This window comes from Dromaius novaehollandiae, chromosome 4 (genome assembly GCF_036370855.1).
Source record: "Dromaius novaehollandiae isolate bDroNov1 chromosome 4, bDroNov1.hap1, whole genome shotgun sequence".
Lineage (NCBI taxonomy): Eukaryota > Metazoa > Chordata > Aves > Casuariiformes > Dromaiidae > Dromaius > Dromaius novaehollandiae.
In genome coordinates, this window is record NC_088101.1 from 9,003,997 (window position 1) to 9,017,153 (window position 13,157).

Below are 13,157 nucleotides of genomic sequence, written 5' to 3' on the forward strand. Positions count from 1 at the left end.
CTTAGTCTCTAAAGTTTCTCTCAAACCTTCCTGAAGCTGTGTTAGTTTCTATGCAAATGGGATACATCTGTTTGTTTCAAATTCAAAATTAATGCAAATTAGAATAGGCAAAGCATATGCATGTGTTCAGTTCCAAGATACACTGTAGTATTGTATCTTCTTGTAGGAAAATACATTCAGCTGCTTTCTTCAGCTGAATAGTTCTTGATATAGCCAGTGTAGTCTCGTTACTTTAAAAATGCAGAGCCTTTTACTATATGACAGCTAACTGAGGATAAAAAAGGTGTCAGCTCTAAAGCGTGCCATCATAACTTTGTTTAGATCGTAGGCCTTTGGCCCATGGTTAGTTCCATGTAAAAGAGTAGGCCATCTGAACTCGTTAGAGCTGCTTACTTGAAGCTGCTTCCCTGAGCCTGCCAAGACAGGTGTCTTGGTACTATTGAGAGTTCTATTCCAGTTAAACAAATAGGTAAATCAGTTGTCTATTTCTCACTGTCTTAAATTCATTAAAGTGTTCAGGTTGTTTCTGTTTGTCTACATTGTAAAGTGCTGTTTTCTTCCCCTAGGAAGTAGAGCTTCAAGTTACTATGACAAAGTCAGAAAAGGGCAGTCTGGGCTTTACAGTGACCAAAGGAAATGATAACATTGGCTGCTACATTCATGATGTTGTTCAGGATCCTGCCAAAAGCGATGGGAGACTACGACCTGGAGACCGGCTTATAAAAGTGAGAGAATTAGCATTTCCAGATACAGGAATTGTGTGAAAAGGACAACTTTGAGTCTCAAAAAAATTTCCGTGGCTAACATATTGTTAGGAAGTAAATGTAAACAAATTTCCCACTGTAGAGTTCAGCAGTTACATAATTATATCATGTGATAGAGATTTTCTTAATTATAGTATTAGCTTCTGATCCAGTGCAAACTTGCATGGGGGCTTCTAGTCACTATTAGTCCCAATGACGAGTATAACATAGGGCATGTGTGTGAGTCATTGCTAGATCAGGGCTTTGAAACCCTGCTGAATACTTTTAAATCTTAAGAAAGGTGGACAAATACATACCTGGTTGGATTAGGTTCTGAGTCAGACTTTCAGATCTGAGCTTAAAAAAGTATTATCATCTCACTTTTTTGTTAATAGGAACAGTCAAATTATACACCTTTTGAATATGCTTAATGTTTTGACATTTGGACTATGAACTTGTTTCCTCACTCGTGGCACCTCCGTTACGTGCATGTGTTCTGTCTCTCCGGAGAAGTATGTTGGGCTGCAACTGTTGTCATTACAAAGAATCTGTAGTTTTGTCCTTTAATGTGAAATGCCAACAGTAGGAGTGGTAGTAATTCAGTTTGCTCAGTAATGCTGTTCTACTTGGAACATAACTAGGAGTTTTCTGGTGTTTTTTATTTACAGGTTAACGACATGGATGTCACTAACATGAGTCATACAGATGCAGTAAATTTTCTCCGAGCTGCCCCAAAGACTGTCAGATTAGTGCTAGGACGTGTTCTGGAGTTACCCAAGATGCCAGTGTTGCCTCATTTACTGCCTGATATTACGCTAACATGCCATAAGGAGGAGCTGGGTAACACAAAGTTATATTGCTTTTTGCTCTAACGTGGAATGTTTTGCTTGGTCTAGTTGTGAAAGAAAAAAAAGTTAGTTACAAAGAAAGAACATACTTTTCTTTCTCCTGCACAGGTCTGTCTTTATCAGGAGGTCACGACAGCCTTTACCAAGTTGTGTATATTAGTGACGTTCTCCCCAAATCAGCTGCTGCCAGAGACGAGAGTCTCCATGCATTAGATATTGTCCATTACATTAATGGAGTAAGCACGCAGGGAATGACTCTGAAAGAAGCCAAAAGAATGTTGGAAACGTCCCTTCCTGAAGTGGTGCTCAAAGCGACCAGGTATATTTTGGCATTAAATGCTTGCCTGTGACTTTATTTTTCTCGCATGATTGTATGAATATATGGGCAAAACATGTTCCTGGTATGATAGCTTGTTCACCAGAGTGGTAATAGCTGGCATATTATTCAGGGTTGACACCACAAGGGGCCGTATATTCTCAGTTTTTGTCCTTAGCACTTTCCCTTGTTTGTTGAGCTTATATGTTTTGAATGAAACTGGTCAAAATATCCTTTTCTTTAGAACTCTCTCTACACTTCTCTTTTTTTTTTTCTTTGCCTACTTCACACTGTGTGTGCTTACATAGTTATCATCAACACTGTTTAATAAAACTGTTTTTGATTAAAGAAAAACATTGGCCATAGTGTTCTAGATATGTGCTCTGTTTTGAGGCATGGAGGGCTTTATTTTCAGATGCAAAATTCCCAGAGTTCTAGATTTTGAGCTCTGGCCTGAGACTGTGAGGTTGAATCTTTTGTCAGAGTCTAGAATGAAACGGGCTCTCATGAAGTCTTCTAAGCTTTTGGAAATAGGAACCTAACTACTAATGGTTTACTTCTAACACTGCATGTTCTAAACACTCCAGAACACACTTATTAGAAATCATGATTAGTGGTCTTACTGGTTGTCGGACGCTGATGTACTTATGTCTGACTACCGTGATTTTATTTATTTATTTGTTTGTATATAAAAATGTCTGTAAACATTTCTTTTCATAGAGATGGTCACCCAGTGATTCCAAAATCCAAAAGCCCTGATAGCTCAAAGCTGTGGTCAGTGAAAGCTAACGGTAAGGATTGCTTGGTTACCTATCAGGAGTGACATGCATATGTTCATAAGAATGAAGGAACTGATACGGGCCTTAAGATGTCATCCTAGTCTGGTTGCTGCGCTCAGACTCCACTTACTGAGATCAGCTCCAGCACACGTTGCCTGGATCTTTGCTTTAAAAGCTCCACTAAAAGACATTCTGCAATAGTCATTTTATGCTTCCGTGTTTCTTGTAGTTCAGAATTTTTCTCTAATACCCAGCTTGAGTCTTTCTAGGTGTACGTTCAACTGATTCTCCTCCTGTCCACCTCCCCCCCCCCCGTCCTGTTTCCTCTGACTAGGTATGAAAATCTCAATCTGTTGCAGATGAAATGGCTTTAGGTCTCCCCTTAGACCTTTCAAGACCAAACAAACCCACTTTTGGGTGGTTTGGGACCCTTTTACTGCCTGCACTTGCTTCTGTGTGGAACCACTGCTTAGATTGTAACTTACCTTAAATATTTAATTTCTCCTTTGAAATGTGGCACTTTGCATTTGTCTTGATTCATTGTAGTCTTGTTTTTCACATTTTGCTTAATGAATCAAGATAATTGTGAGTATTTATCTTGCCTTATTAAATTATTGCAACTCTTCCAGTTTATTGTTGCTCACATATTTTACAACTATACTCTACCATTTATTTCAAATAATTAGTGAAGATACTGATTAGGAATGAGCCCTATAACCACATCCTGGAAGACCCCACTTTAGACTTCCTTTTCTGTACATGTCTAGTCATGTATAGGTGCACAGCTAGATATACAATTACCTTTCAGTAATTTCATGTAGATCTTTCTTTGCTTATATCAGTGCATAATGTATAAGAAAATCCTGAACTTCACTAAAGACTAGGTATATCGTATCTACTGATTCCACTTTGTCTCATTTATTTTACCAGTCATGTGATATCTCAAATAGATGGTGGTCTTTTAAATCATAGTATCACTCTCTTTCCCAAGTGGGGAATGTCCTTTTGAAGAAAGAGACAGGTGTTGGATGGTTTAAAAAAAAAAAAAAAAAAAGCTACAGTTTTTCTCTGTTGGACAGAAAAGAGAAATTAACATCTGTATAACTTTTGTACAAAACCTCTCTTCTGGTTGTACACTGCGTATTTAAAAAGTGGTTCTGAAAACTTTGGAGGCCCATGGCTGTTGAAGAGAAGGAATATCATTAACTGTTGTTACACTTGGTGGTATATGATTGCAGGGTTGTATTCTGTACGTTCCAAGGGAAAGGGAATCGTGTCCTGTTTCTCTGTAAAGCGCAGCCATTTCCGTTGTGGTGTTATGCTATTTGTCATCAACATTTGTCTTTTGTTCAGAGGTGGTTATTTACATTCATCCTCTGTGATCCCACTGAAATAGGAGCACTCTGTGATCCGTTACAAAGACGTTATAAAACGTAGTCACTCGGACGTTAGTGTGGCAATGCCCAGATATCAGGCAGAAATGTAACTCATTTCACAGCGTAAACATCTTGTTTTTTAACAAAAATTGTTGATGGGGCTAATTGAATCACTGTTAAAATATTGCTGTTAAGTTGTTATCTTTTTCTCCCCCCCACCCCCCAATTTTGTTTAGGCTGTTCCCATGGTGATCACTGTGGTAAAACAGAGACGACAACTGATGCTTATGGGCCCAAGGTATATGTTACTCGATTGTGTGCATTTCTGTTGACTAAAGAAAATATACTTCAGGCAGGTTTAAAAAAGAAAAAGGCAAATAGAAAAAATCTCACAGTGCATTACATCAAACATGCAAATTCATGTTGTCAGTTGATGCAAGTAACCAGTGGTCAATATAAATACACAAATCTTTGGAACTGACCTTCTCTTTACTTGGGACTGCATTATAGAAAGGCCAGCGTTCCTATGATAAGGATGTAGGACAGTGATTCAGAAAACTTTATCCCTAATTGCTGCCGGTGATTACGTATTAGACTCACCTGATGGTTTTGTTTCTTTTTCTCCCTTGTCTTTTCTGAGAAATGGTATGATGTGGGACTAAGAGTATTGAAACCTGAATATGTTTTATAGAGGATATAATAAAAATGTGAAATACTATCATGTGTTCTCTTGTAGCAGTTGCTTATTCATCTTCATGGGGTATTTTTTAGATGCTCAGGTTTTGTTTTCTCTGTTTCATTTAAAACTTGTAATGCACCTAAAAACTACCAAATTACAGGTAGAATCCTGTCCTCCCCCCACCCCCCCCCCCCCGCTATCTCAGATGAGTAACAGACATGAATTTACTGTGGTTCTTTTTAATTTGTTGCTAAGTAGAGCCCTGTGGTTTTTAAGGGTTGCTCGCTGCTAAAATAAAATGCCAGGCTCCCAAGTTAATTTGTACTGTGCTTTGCTTTGTTAGGTAAATGGCAACGGCGTCCTAGGAGTGCCTCATGCAAATACGGAAAATAATATCCATCAAACAAAAGGATTAATGAATCTCACAGGGTACAGAGATATCCCTTCCCTTGGCTTCACCAATCAGATATCAGATTTGTCTAAACACAGTGACAAATCAGGTAAGAAGAGATGAGATTGAGGCAGCATTATTCAGTTTTTACTTCATGGGTACAAGAGAAGGAAGGCAATAGCACTGTTGAATAAGCTGAAAGAAGTCAATGTTAGGCTGGCAGTCATTTTTAGAAGATCATCTCCAGGTCCTGTGCTCTGCTGTAGAAGAATTATTTGATGTCGGAAGTAGATGGCAGAAATTAGATTCTGTATAGGAGTGAAATGAAGGAAAAATGTAACAGCCAGAATGTATGCCTTAAAAAGAAGGTCTTAGAATACTTCTTGGTGTCCGTCCTCTTTTTTTCTCATTCTCTTTTGTGAAAATTTGTCATTTTATGCCATTTTGTTTTAGAAACCGAGGTTCCAGATGATGAGTATTATGATGAGGATGATCACAATGAAGTTGTTCAGTATCTGTTGGACGTTGTAGATGAGGAAGCTCAGAACCTTTTAAATCGCAATAATGCAACATCAGAGGCCCAGAACCTTCTGCATCTCAAGAATGCCACGTCGGATGATCATCTGCCAGGTACTGATAGCCATTGAAAAAACAGGTCATTAGCAACAAAATACCTCTTGAAACAAGATGCTCAGTAAGCATTTAACTTAGGTGAAGTTGAAATGGTTTGTGAAGTGAGGTTTTCCCCACGAGAACTCATATATGGGTGCTCTATCCAGTGAAGTTCAGATGCAATTCAGAAGTGGAAGTTTGTTTGGTAAATCTGGATTTTGCTTTCAGTAATCTGGGAAAATGTATCCTGTTCTAGAATTATTTTGTGAGCGAAACTAATGTTTAGGTGCTTGGTTCTGCACGTGCAGTCAGGCTTCAAAGTTTCATTGACTGCAGATTGCAGAACTTGGAAATGTTTCGAGGTCTCTGCAAACCCAAACCATTTGCCGGGTTGCTTCGTCTCTTTTACGTAAGCCTCAAGGAGCTCAGCATCATCTTCTGACAGTATAGCTTTCTTTTCTTTCATTCCATGTCTTCAGCTGCAGTTATTATTAACTGAAATTTAGTGTGGAAAGGGATTTGTTTTTCTTGTGCAGTGTCACAGTACATGTGTATCTTCCAAGTGTTCAAGCAAGACACTTGCCACAGCTGTAGAAGTTCCCTCCAGAATTCAAGATATCCCTTCCAATATTGTTATTATTTTAGCCCTTTTGCTAAAAGGCTTTCAATTTAGGTTATTGTCATATGTTACTATAGTAGAAACCAGGGAACATTAAGTTTATGGCTAAGCCTGAACCAAAGCTTGGGAATATCATTGGAGATCCAGTACTTCAATTTCTTCTAGCTAGGATCTAGCCTTTGCGGTTGAAGATGCATTGAACCCGTAAGACTGCAGGGAGTTGCTACAGCAAGTAAAATTTTATCCGGTATGTTTCAATGAGGAAAGGAAGAGCATACGAAGAGCAAGTAGAACCCAAGTTCAGACCTACTAGAGGAATTTTCTCCAATTGAATTGGAGGAAAAACTGTTGACATAGGAACCTGTTAATTTACTCACGCTAGTCTGTCCATTCATTACACTGTGGCACAGATACTCTTTGCTGTACAAGCGACTTTGCGTTTCATCACATGTGTTCTGATTGAAAAGAAGGAAGCATAAAGCCTGATTCTCCTATGCAGTAAGACCCCTTTTACAACACACTGGTAACAAAGGGACTTGAAAGTGGTTTTCAGTTACTCTAGCACCTGTATTCCTGTATAGTGCCAGACTAGTGTAACATTCACATCTGTGAGAATGTGACTCCTGGGTGTATTTCAGTGTGTGTATGTATGGCAATTCCCATACAATGAATGTTCTTAAGTGCAAATGTGCATCTAAGGTCTTCTACATTTGACCACTTTCTAGTTTTGTAGTTGCGTGCACATTTGAAAGGTGCATTGTTTCTGAATGAAAAGGAGGCAGAAAGAAGCCTTGTTTTTGAGAAACCTGCCTCTAACAATATTTTTCTGTATCTTCTGACTTTGTTGCTCTGTTAGAGATGAATGGAAAGCTGACAGAAGACAAGTCTGAAGACACAGACTGTGACGGATCATCTTTACCTGAAGATTTTTCAGAGGTGAGTTGGCAAGAAGCTGGTAGACCTTTGTCTGCTGATTACCCTTTCTCAGACACTTTCTTTCAATTTATTATTTTCTTTATTTGCAAAGAACTTGTGGAAAATTATCTTATGTGCAGTGTCGATGAAGCCATGTGATAGTCAGTGATAGCTGTAAACGGTATACAGAAATTTGTTTCTGAGGTAGTGTATGATTATTCGGTGGTAAATTAACTGTACAAGAGAACTAAGCAGAGAATTAGTACAAGCTGTTTCTCACGTAAAAGCCAACAGCTTTTTTTTAAAGGGGATATGATACATTTTTAATGTTATTTTAGGCATTTTGGCTAAGATGTTTCCTTGATTCCCGCTCAAACAAGGGAACAAGTCATGGTGAATACTGTGTAGATTTGTCTATCTCAAATGTCAATTTGAGGTTTCTTCTCTCCTTACTGACTTGTAAGTTGCAAGTTCAAAGCCATTACTCTTTTAGACATCTCACTAACCCTAAAAAAAGAAAAAGGAGAATACTGAGTATTTGTAGAGAGGCTGTACTGAAAACAAGGACAAAAGCCGTCTAGATGTCCAGGTTTTGTATCTCATATTTCAAATTAGTAGACCTCTGTCTATCGAGCACCTCCTGGCTGTTGCAGCTTTCTCTCCAGTTACTAGAGCTGAGAGTCGAATCAGGAATCTGGCTCAGTGTCAGCGTTCTCTAGGTGACCCAAAAGTAAAATTCCCTTTGAAAACATCGATGGAAACTGTTCTAAGATGGATAAATATAAATCACTTTGGAGAGTTTCTCCTTCTCAAAAAGAAAATTGAAAGGTCCTGTTCTCTGCCAAGTCTTCAACTTCTGTTGAGGAAGGCATACGTACATATGAATAACTACCATTTAGAGGTAAAGCCCAGTTCTGTTCTGCACAGGAGTGGGTGCCTTGACAGGAGGCAGAAACGAGGCATTTATGTTCACTGTTGAACTTTCCTCATTAAAGGTTTTAAAGAATTAAAACTCTATTGGATAAGTTTTAGGTGGTGCTACTGCTGCCATGAGTCAGGAAGGATTTTAGGGTGGCTTTTGTCTTTGTTTTCAGTAGAGCCTCTTTACAGATACTCAGTTATTGTCCTCTTTCCGTTTTTAGGGTTAGTGAGATGTGTAAAAGAGCAATGTCTTTGAACTTGGTCCCCTTCAGAAATACTCCTTGTATCTGTGCACATAGTTTAAAATTTACTATGGAAGAGTGTTATAACTATGACCTTACTGTGTTTTCTTCCACTAGCCAACACACATAAATGGTTGTGAAGAACATTGTGAAGTGAAAGCTACGCAAGAAAGGTAAGGCTTTCTTTCCAGTGCTGGTTGAAAGCAAACGTGTACCCTGTGGGAGCTCTGAAGAGGGATATGTCGTAATGCAAACAAACCGTGAAATACCTGTGGAATGTCTTGTTGAATTGCTTTCTATCCATTCTTATTATCCAAGAGGTCGTAATTTGCCTGAATTTTAGTAAGTTATTGTATGGTTTACCCTACCCTGGCTGAATTTATTCCTTTGGTATGTGGTTGTAACAAATACCTGGGAGATGTGTTCAGATAACGCCAAAGAACTTAATTAGTGTTGTACTAACAATTTGGTATTTTAATGTGAAAAAAAGTTCCGACGAATACTGTCTTCAGTTTGAACCTTGACAAGCTTCCTTAATGTGTTTTCCCCTGGCTGTGGAGCACAGTGCCTACATAGTCCACTGATCCATCTGTTCCCACTTAGGTGCTTTGAGGCTTTATTTTTTTATACGGAAAACTAAGGATAAACCTGGCCAAGTGATAGGCTATCCCTTTGAGCCACCTAGTTCAGTCTTGGAAATTCCCAGGTTTCTGTCTCTGAGCTAGGTAATTCTAATTCTCAGTCTAAGTAAAGCTTCAGCCAAGGTGCATATACTTTTTTTTTTTTTTTTCTTTCTCATTAAATTTTTGGGAAGCTTGGTTAAAATCTTGGCATGAAAAGTGACGTTCTGACATGTAAATACTTCATATGTTTATCACCATGTTCAACAAATCTTAAAAAATAGCTATTAGAAGTACACATTCTAGTGCATAGATAGTGAATTTTGAAAGGTAGAGATCTGTTTCAGGATACAGTTTGGCTACTTTGCCTTTGAAATGTACTTGCAATGAAAATATTACTAGGTTCATATCTTCCCAGCTGTTTCCCTGCCATTATCGTTTTCCAACCTCCATTACTAATTTAAAAAAGGAAAAGTTTTTATTTCAAGATCAGTGGTATGCATCCAGCCCAGAATACTTGCAGTTATAAATTACTTTCTGGCAATGTCTTGGATTCCAAATGTGTTGGTATCTCCAGGTTTTCTTTTTTACTTCCATTTCTTGTCCTTTTTAGGTCACCTCCACAACCTCCCCTGAGCCAAGCAGATGAAGATGAAATCACATGGGGAAGTGATGAGCTCCCAATTGAATCAATAAACCAGGAACATGTACATAAAGGCAAGAACTTCAATAAATAAACAATCAGTGCAAAATTGAGGATCGTATTAAATACGCAGAATGTCAGAAGTGCATTCAAAAATGTCCTGGATATGCTTTGAGGGTCTAATTCTGATAGGTACAATGGGAAATTAAACAGCTCAGCAACCCACTAGAAAGGATCTTTACAGCTGAACATAAACCAGTTGTGACAGTTATAGGAACAAGTATTGGCAGCGTTGGGCCGGTAGTCAGAGTTGAAACTAGCTGAGATTTTCTTCCACATTACCTATTTGACAAAAGCTCTAACAACAGATGATGATTTGTATCGTTTGACTGTGATCAGATCAATATCTTGTATATGCTTGACATATCAGATACTCCATGCTCAAAGTACACAATATTTTCCCTTTACATTGAGCCTCAGTTTTCCACTGTTGCTCAATTTGGCAGAGTGGAATACTACTAAATTTGATGCATTTGGCAGAATCTAGCCTTTACTTTTTGAAATAATGTTAGAAATTTCAACTCCTGAAATTCATATACAGCAGATTTGTGTGAGTAATGTTCATTAAATGAAAAAAAAAAATCTGTGAAAACCTTTTAACTAAGTCAGCAGATTTAGGACACTTTCAGTTGTGATGCCAGAGAGACTTTGGGTTTATTAATTTTACTGTGTTTCAGAGGAATACTGAAGGCCATTTGCCTTGATATAAAGCAAGTTTTATTGGAAAACAGTGCATTTAGCACATCTTACAATTGCCACTTAAAATACATTTTGACGTGAAGTGCTAAAAACAGAGTCACAGGCTGTGGTGTTTAAGTGCAAAGTCCTGAATTCATCCTTGTGTGTATATTCATCCATCTTGTCCATCTTATACTAAGAATTACGCTTGATGTGTTTGTTTCAGTGTATTTATTGGGACTTCAAGTAAGTACTCTTCCTAGTTCCTGGATTGACCAAAGCTGATTTTACTTTTGTATCGTTTTTGTTTTATTTGTTTTTACATGCCTAGCAACTAGGTCATCTCTGTACTGCCTAGGGTATATGGATGGATTCTAGAGATAAAGGGCAGCAAACAGTGGTGAAAAGATTGCTTCCCTCAAGGGTGCTTTATTGGTCATGGCTTCTTAAAAAAATATAATAATGGTATATGAGTCAGGATGCATAACAAGAAAACCATATAGAGCAGTAATAAGGAAATCGTAACACTGCACTGCAGTTGACATTTCTATATTTTAGCTATTTATGTGAACACGTAAATCAGTCTTGTTCTTCTGCTAGATTGTCCTTTAGTGACAAATGAAGAGCTCTCTGCACTCCCTATGGTGAAAGTGCTTCCTGGAGGCAAGTACACAGGAGCCAGGTTGAAGTCAGTCATCAGGATGTTGCGGGGGCTGTTGGAACAGGGTGTCCCTTCTAAAGAGATTGAAGTAAGTAACTATCTGTCCTTTTAAGTCCTTTTTTTTTTTCTAAAATTTTGCCTTTTAACAATATGAAACAGTTGAATGGTTGATTCATCACTGCCTTAAATACCGCAGCTCTTCAAAGGAGTGAAAAGACTTCTTTACCAAATGTCTCTCCCTTCCCCCACAAGCAGCTGAGAGATAAGATTAGGTTGAACTGCAGCTCAATTCAGAAGTGCATTTACATTTTATTATTTCTGGAAGATTCTTAAATGAGTATGAAGTTAACAGACACGGAGAAGATTAAATAACCACTACGAAATCCAGCTGCAGCATTGGAGAATGTGGAAAGAGTTTTTTCACGGTTTTAACAGTCAGCCATGTTAAACCACCTCTTTTTCTGGAGAATGAGCTAAAGTATTTAATGGATAACAGTTCCCTCTCCCCCTGCTCCCCCCACTACCCCAAGTGTTGTGTTTTCTGAGCTATGTGAAATGAGATTTGTTTCTGTGACTGAATTGTTTTGCATAACCACATTAGTAGTTTTTCCTGTTTTGTGTCTATTAGAGACTTGATAATATAGCTGCTCTTGATGTTTGTTACTGTTCAGCACGTTCTACTGAATATGTAATTATTTGTTTACAGAATCTTCAAGAGTTAAAACCTTTGGATCAGTGTTTGATTGGACAAGCAAAAGAGAATAGGAAGAAGAACAGATATAAAAACATACTTCCATGTAAGTCCCAATCTGATGTTCCGTGCTTTTCTTTTGTCTCCACCCTTATGGTCTGATGAATTGGATCAGAAGAAACACGTTTTGATTCTCAGTCCTAGTTCTGCTGCTGGGTGGTCAAAAAACCCCAGAGTATCTGTTGCTCATTTTCCAAACATGTAAAGCGAACGTTCATAGTTAAAGATCAGTGAGCAAGTGACTAATGTCGTGAGTAGAGATGGATATTTAAAAATTTTTTTCAGTTGTTTCAGCAGATCCTGCTTGAAACAGGATGAAATACATGTGAATGTATGGAGCCAGACAGCTTTCTTCCATTTTACCCATGTAAATTTGGTATAACAGATATGTATACTACTGTCAGTAATCTTTCTGCATCAAAATTCTGTTTGTTTTGGCTGCGAGGTTATGCAGATGAGAAGCGAGAACTGGCAAAGGCTAGCTCTCAGTGAGAAACTTTCAACCTGAGGTCCAGAGGTGCTCTAGCTGAAGTCAGATACCCTGCCTGTCTCGTTGGTCAGATTAGTTCTCTTGTTAGGAGGGTTTAATTATGTGCGTGCATAACATAAAAGTAATTTTGTTTGTGTTGGGATTGCAGATGATACCACTAGAGTACCTCTCGGGACTGAAGGTGGATACATCAATGCCAGCTTCATTCGCATGCCAGTAGGGAATGAAGAGTTCGTCTACATTGCATGTCAAGGACCTCTCCCTACTACTGTAGCAGACTTCTGGCAGATGGTTTGGGAACAAAACTGTACTGTGATTGCCATGATGACTCAGGAGGTTGAAGGAGAAAAGATAAAATGCCAGCGTTATTGGCCAGATGTACTCAGTAAAACCACCATGATAAACGATAGACTCCGGCTCGCTCTTGTAAGATTCCAGCAGCTGAAGGGCTTTGTCGTTAGAGTGCTGGAGCTAGAAGAGATCCAAGTAAGTGAATTGAATTCTTCTGCATGCTGAGAATTTATTTTGAGTGTTGGCATTTCTGTCTTCAAACGTCTGCCTTGCCTGCTTTCAGTCACAATGTCTACACATTGAGCAGTAACTTGGAGTTTCTCCTCCTTGTCTGATGATTGCTATTAGGCAACGCTTCCTTCTTACAGCTTGTGCTGCCATTCGATGGTTACAGGAGAAGGCCTTTGGTCCAGGGCATGATTTAATGATGTTAATGAGATTTTAAATGTGCTTCCCTAGATGCCTTTGGCCACAGAAACAGAAAGATATGTAGGCATGAAGATCTCTAATAACTCAGTCTGG

General features: G+C 38.5%; 1 protein-coding gene across 4 annotated transcripts in view; it reads left to right on the forward strand.

The window, feature by feature from the left end:
- Positions 1–13,157, forward strand: part of PTPN13 (protein tyrosine phosphatase non-receptor type 13) — a 131,494-nt gene that overhangs the window by 115,364 nt on the left and 2,973 nt on the right. For all 4 annotated transcript variants that reach the window (XM_064510373.1, XM_026102770.2, XM_026102771.2 and 1 more), the window contains 13 exons: positions 567–725; positions 1,412–1,583; positions 1,700–1,910; positions 2,628–2,698; positions 4,299–4,360; positions 5,085–5,241; positions 5,586–5,762; positions 7,220–7,299; positions 8,559–8,614; positions 9,675–9,778; positions 11,043–11,191; positions 11,810–11,900; positions 12,493–12,830. In XM_064510373.1, coding sequence (XP_064366443.1) covers positions 567–725; positions 1,412–1,583; positions 1,700–1,910; positions 2,628–2,698; positions 4,299–4,360; positions 5,085–5,241; positions 5,586–5,762; positions 7,220–7,299; positions 8,559–8,614; positions 9,675–9,778; positions 11,043–11,191; positions 11,810–11,900; positions 12,493–12,830 — 1,827 coding nt within the window. The remainder of the gene's footprint in view (positions 1–566; positions 726–1,411; positions 1,584–1,699; positions 1,911–2,627; positions 2,699–4,298; positions 4,361–5,084; positions 5,242–5,585; positions 5,763–7,219; positions 7,300–8,558; positions 8,615–9,674; positions 9,779–11,042; positions 11,192–11,809; positions 11,901–12,492; positions 12,831–13,157) is intronic.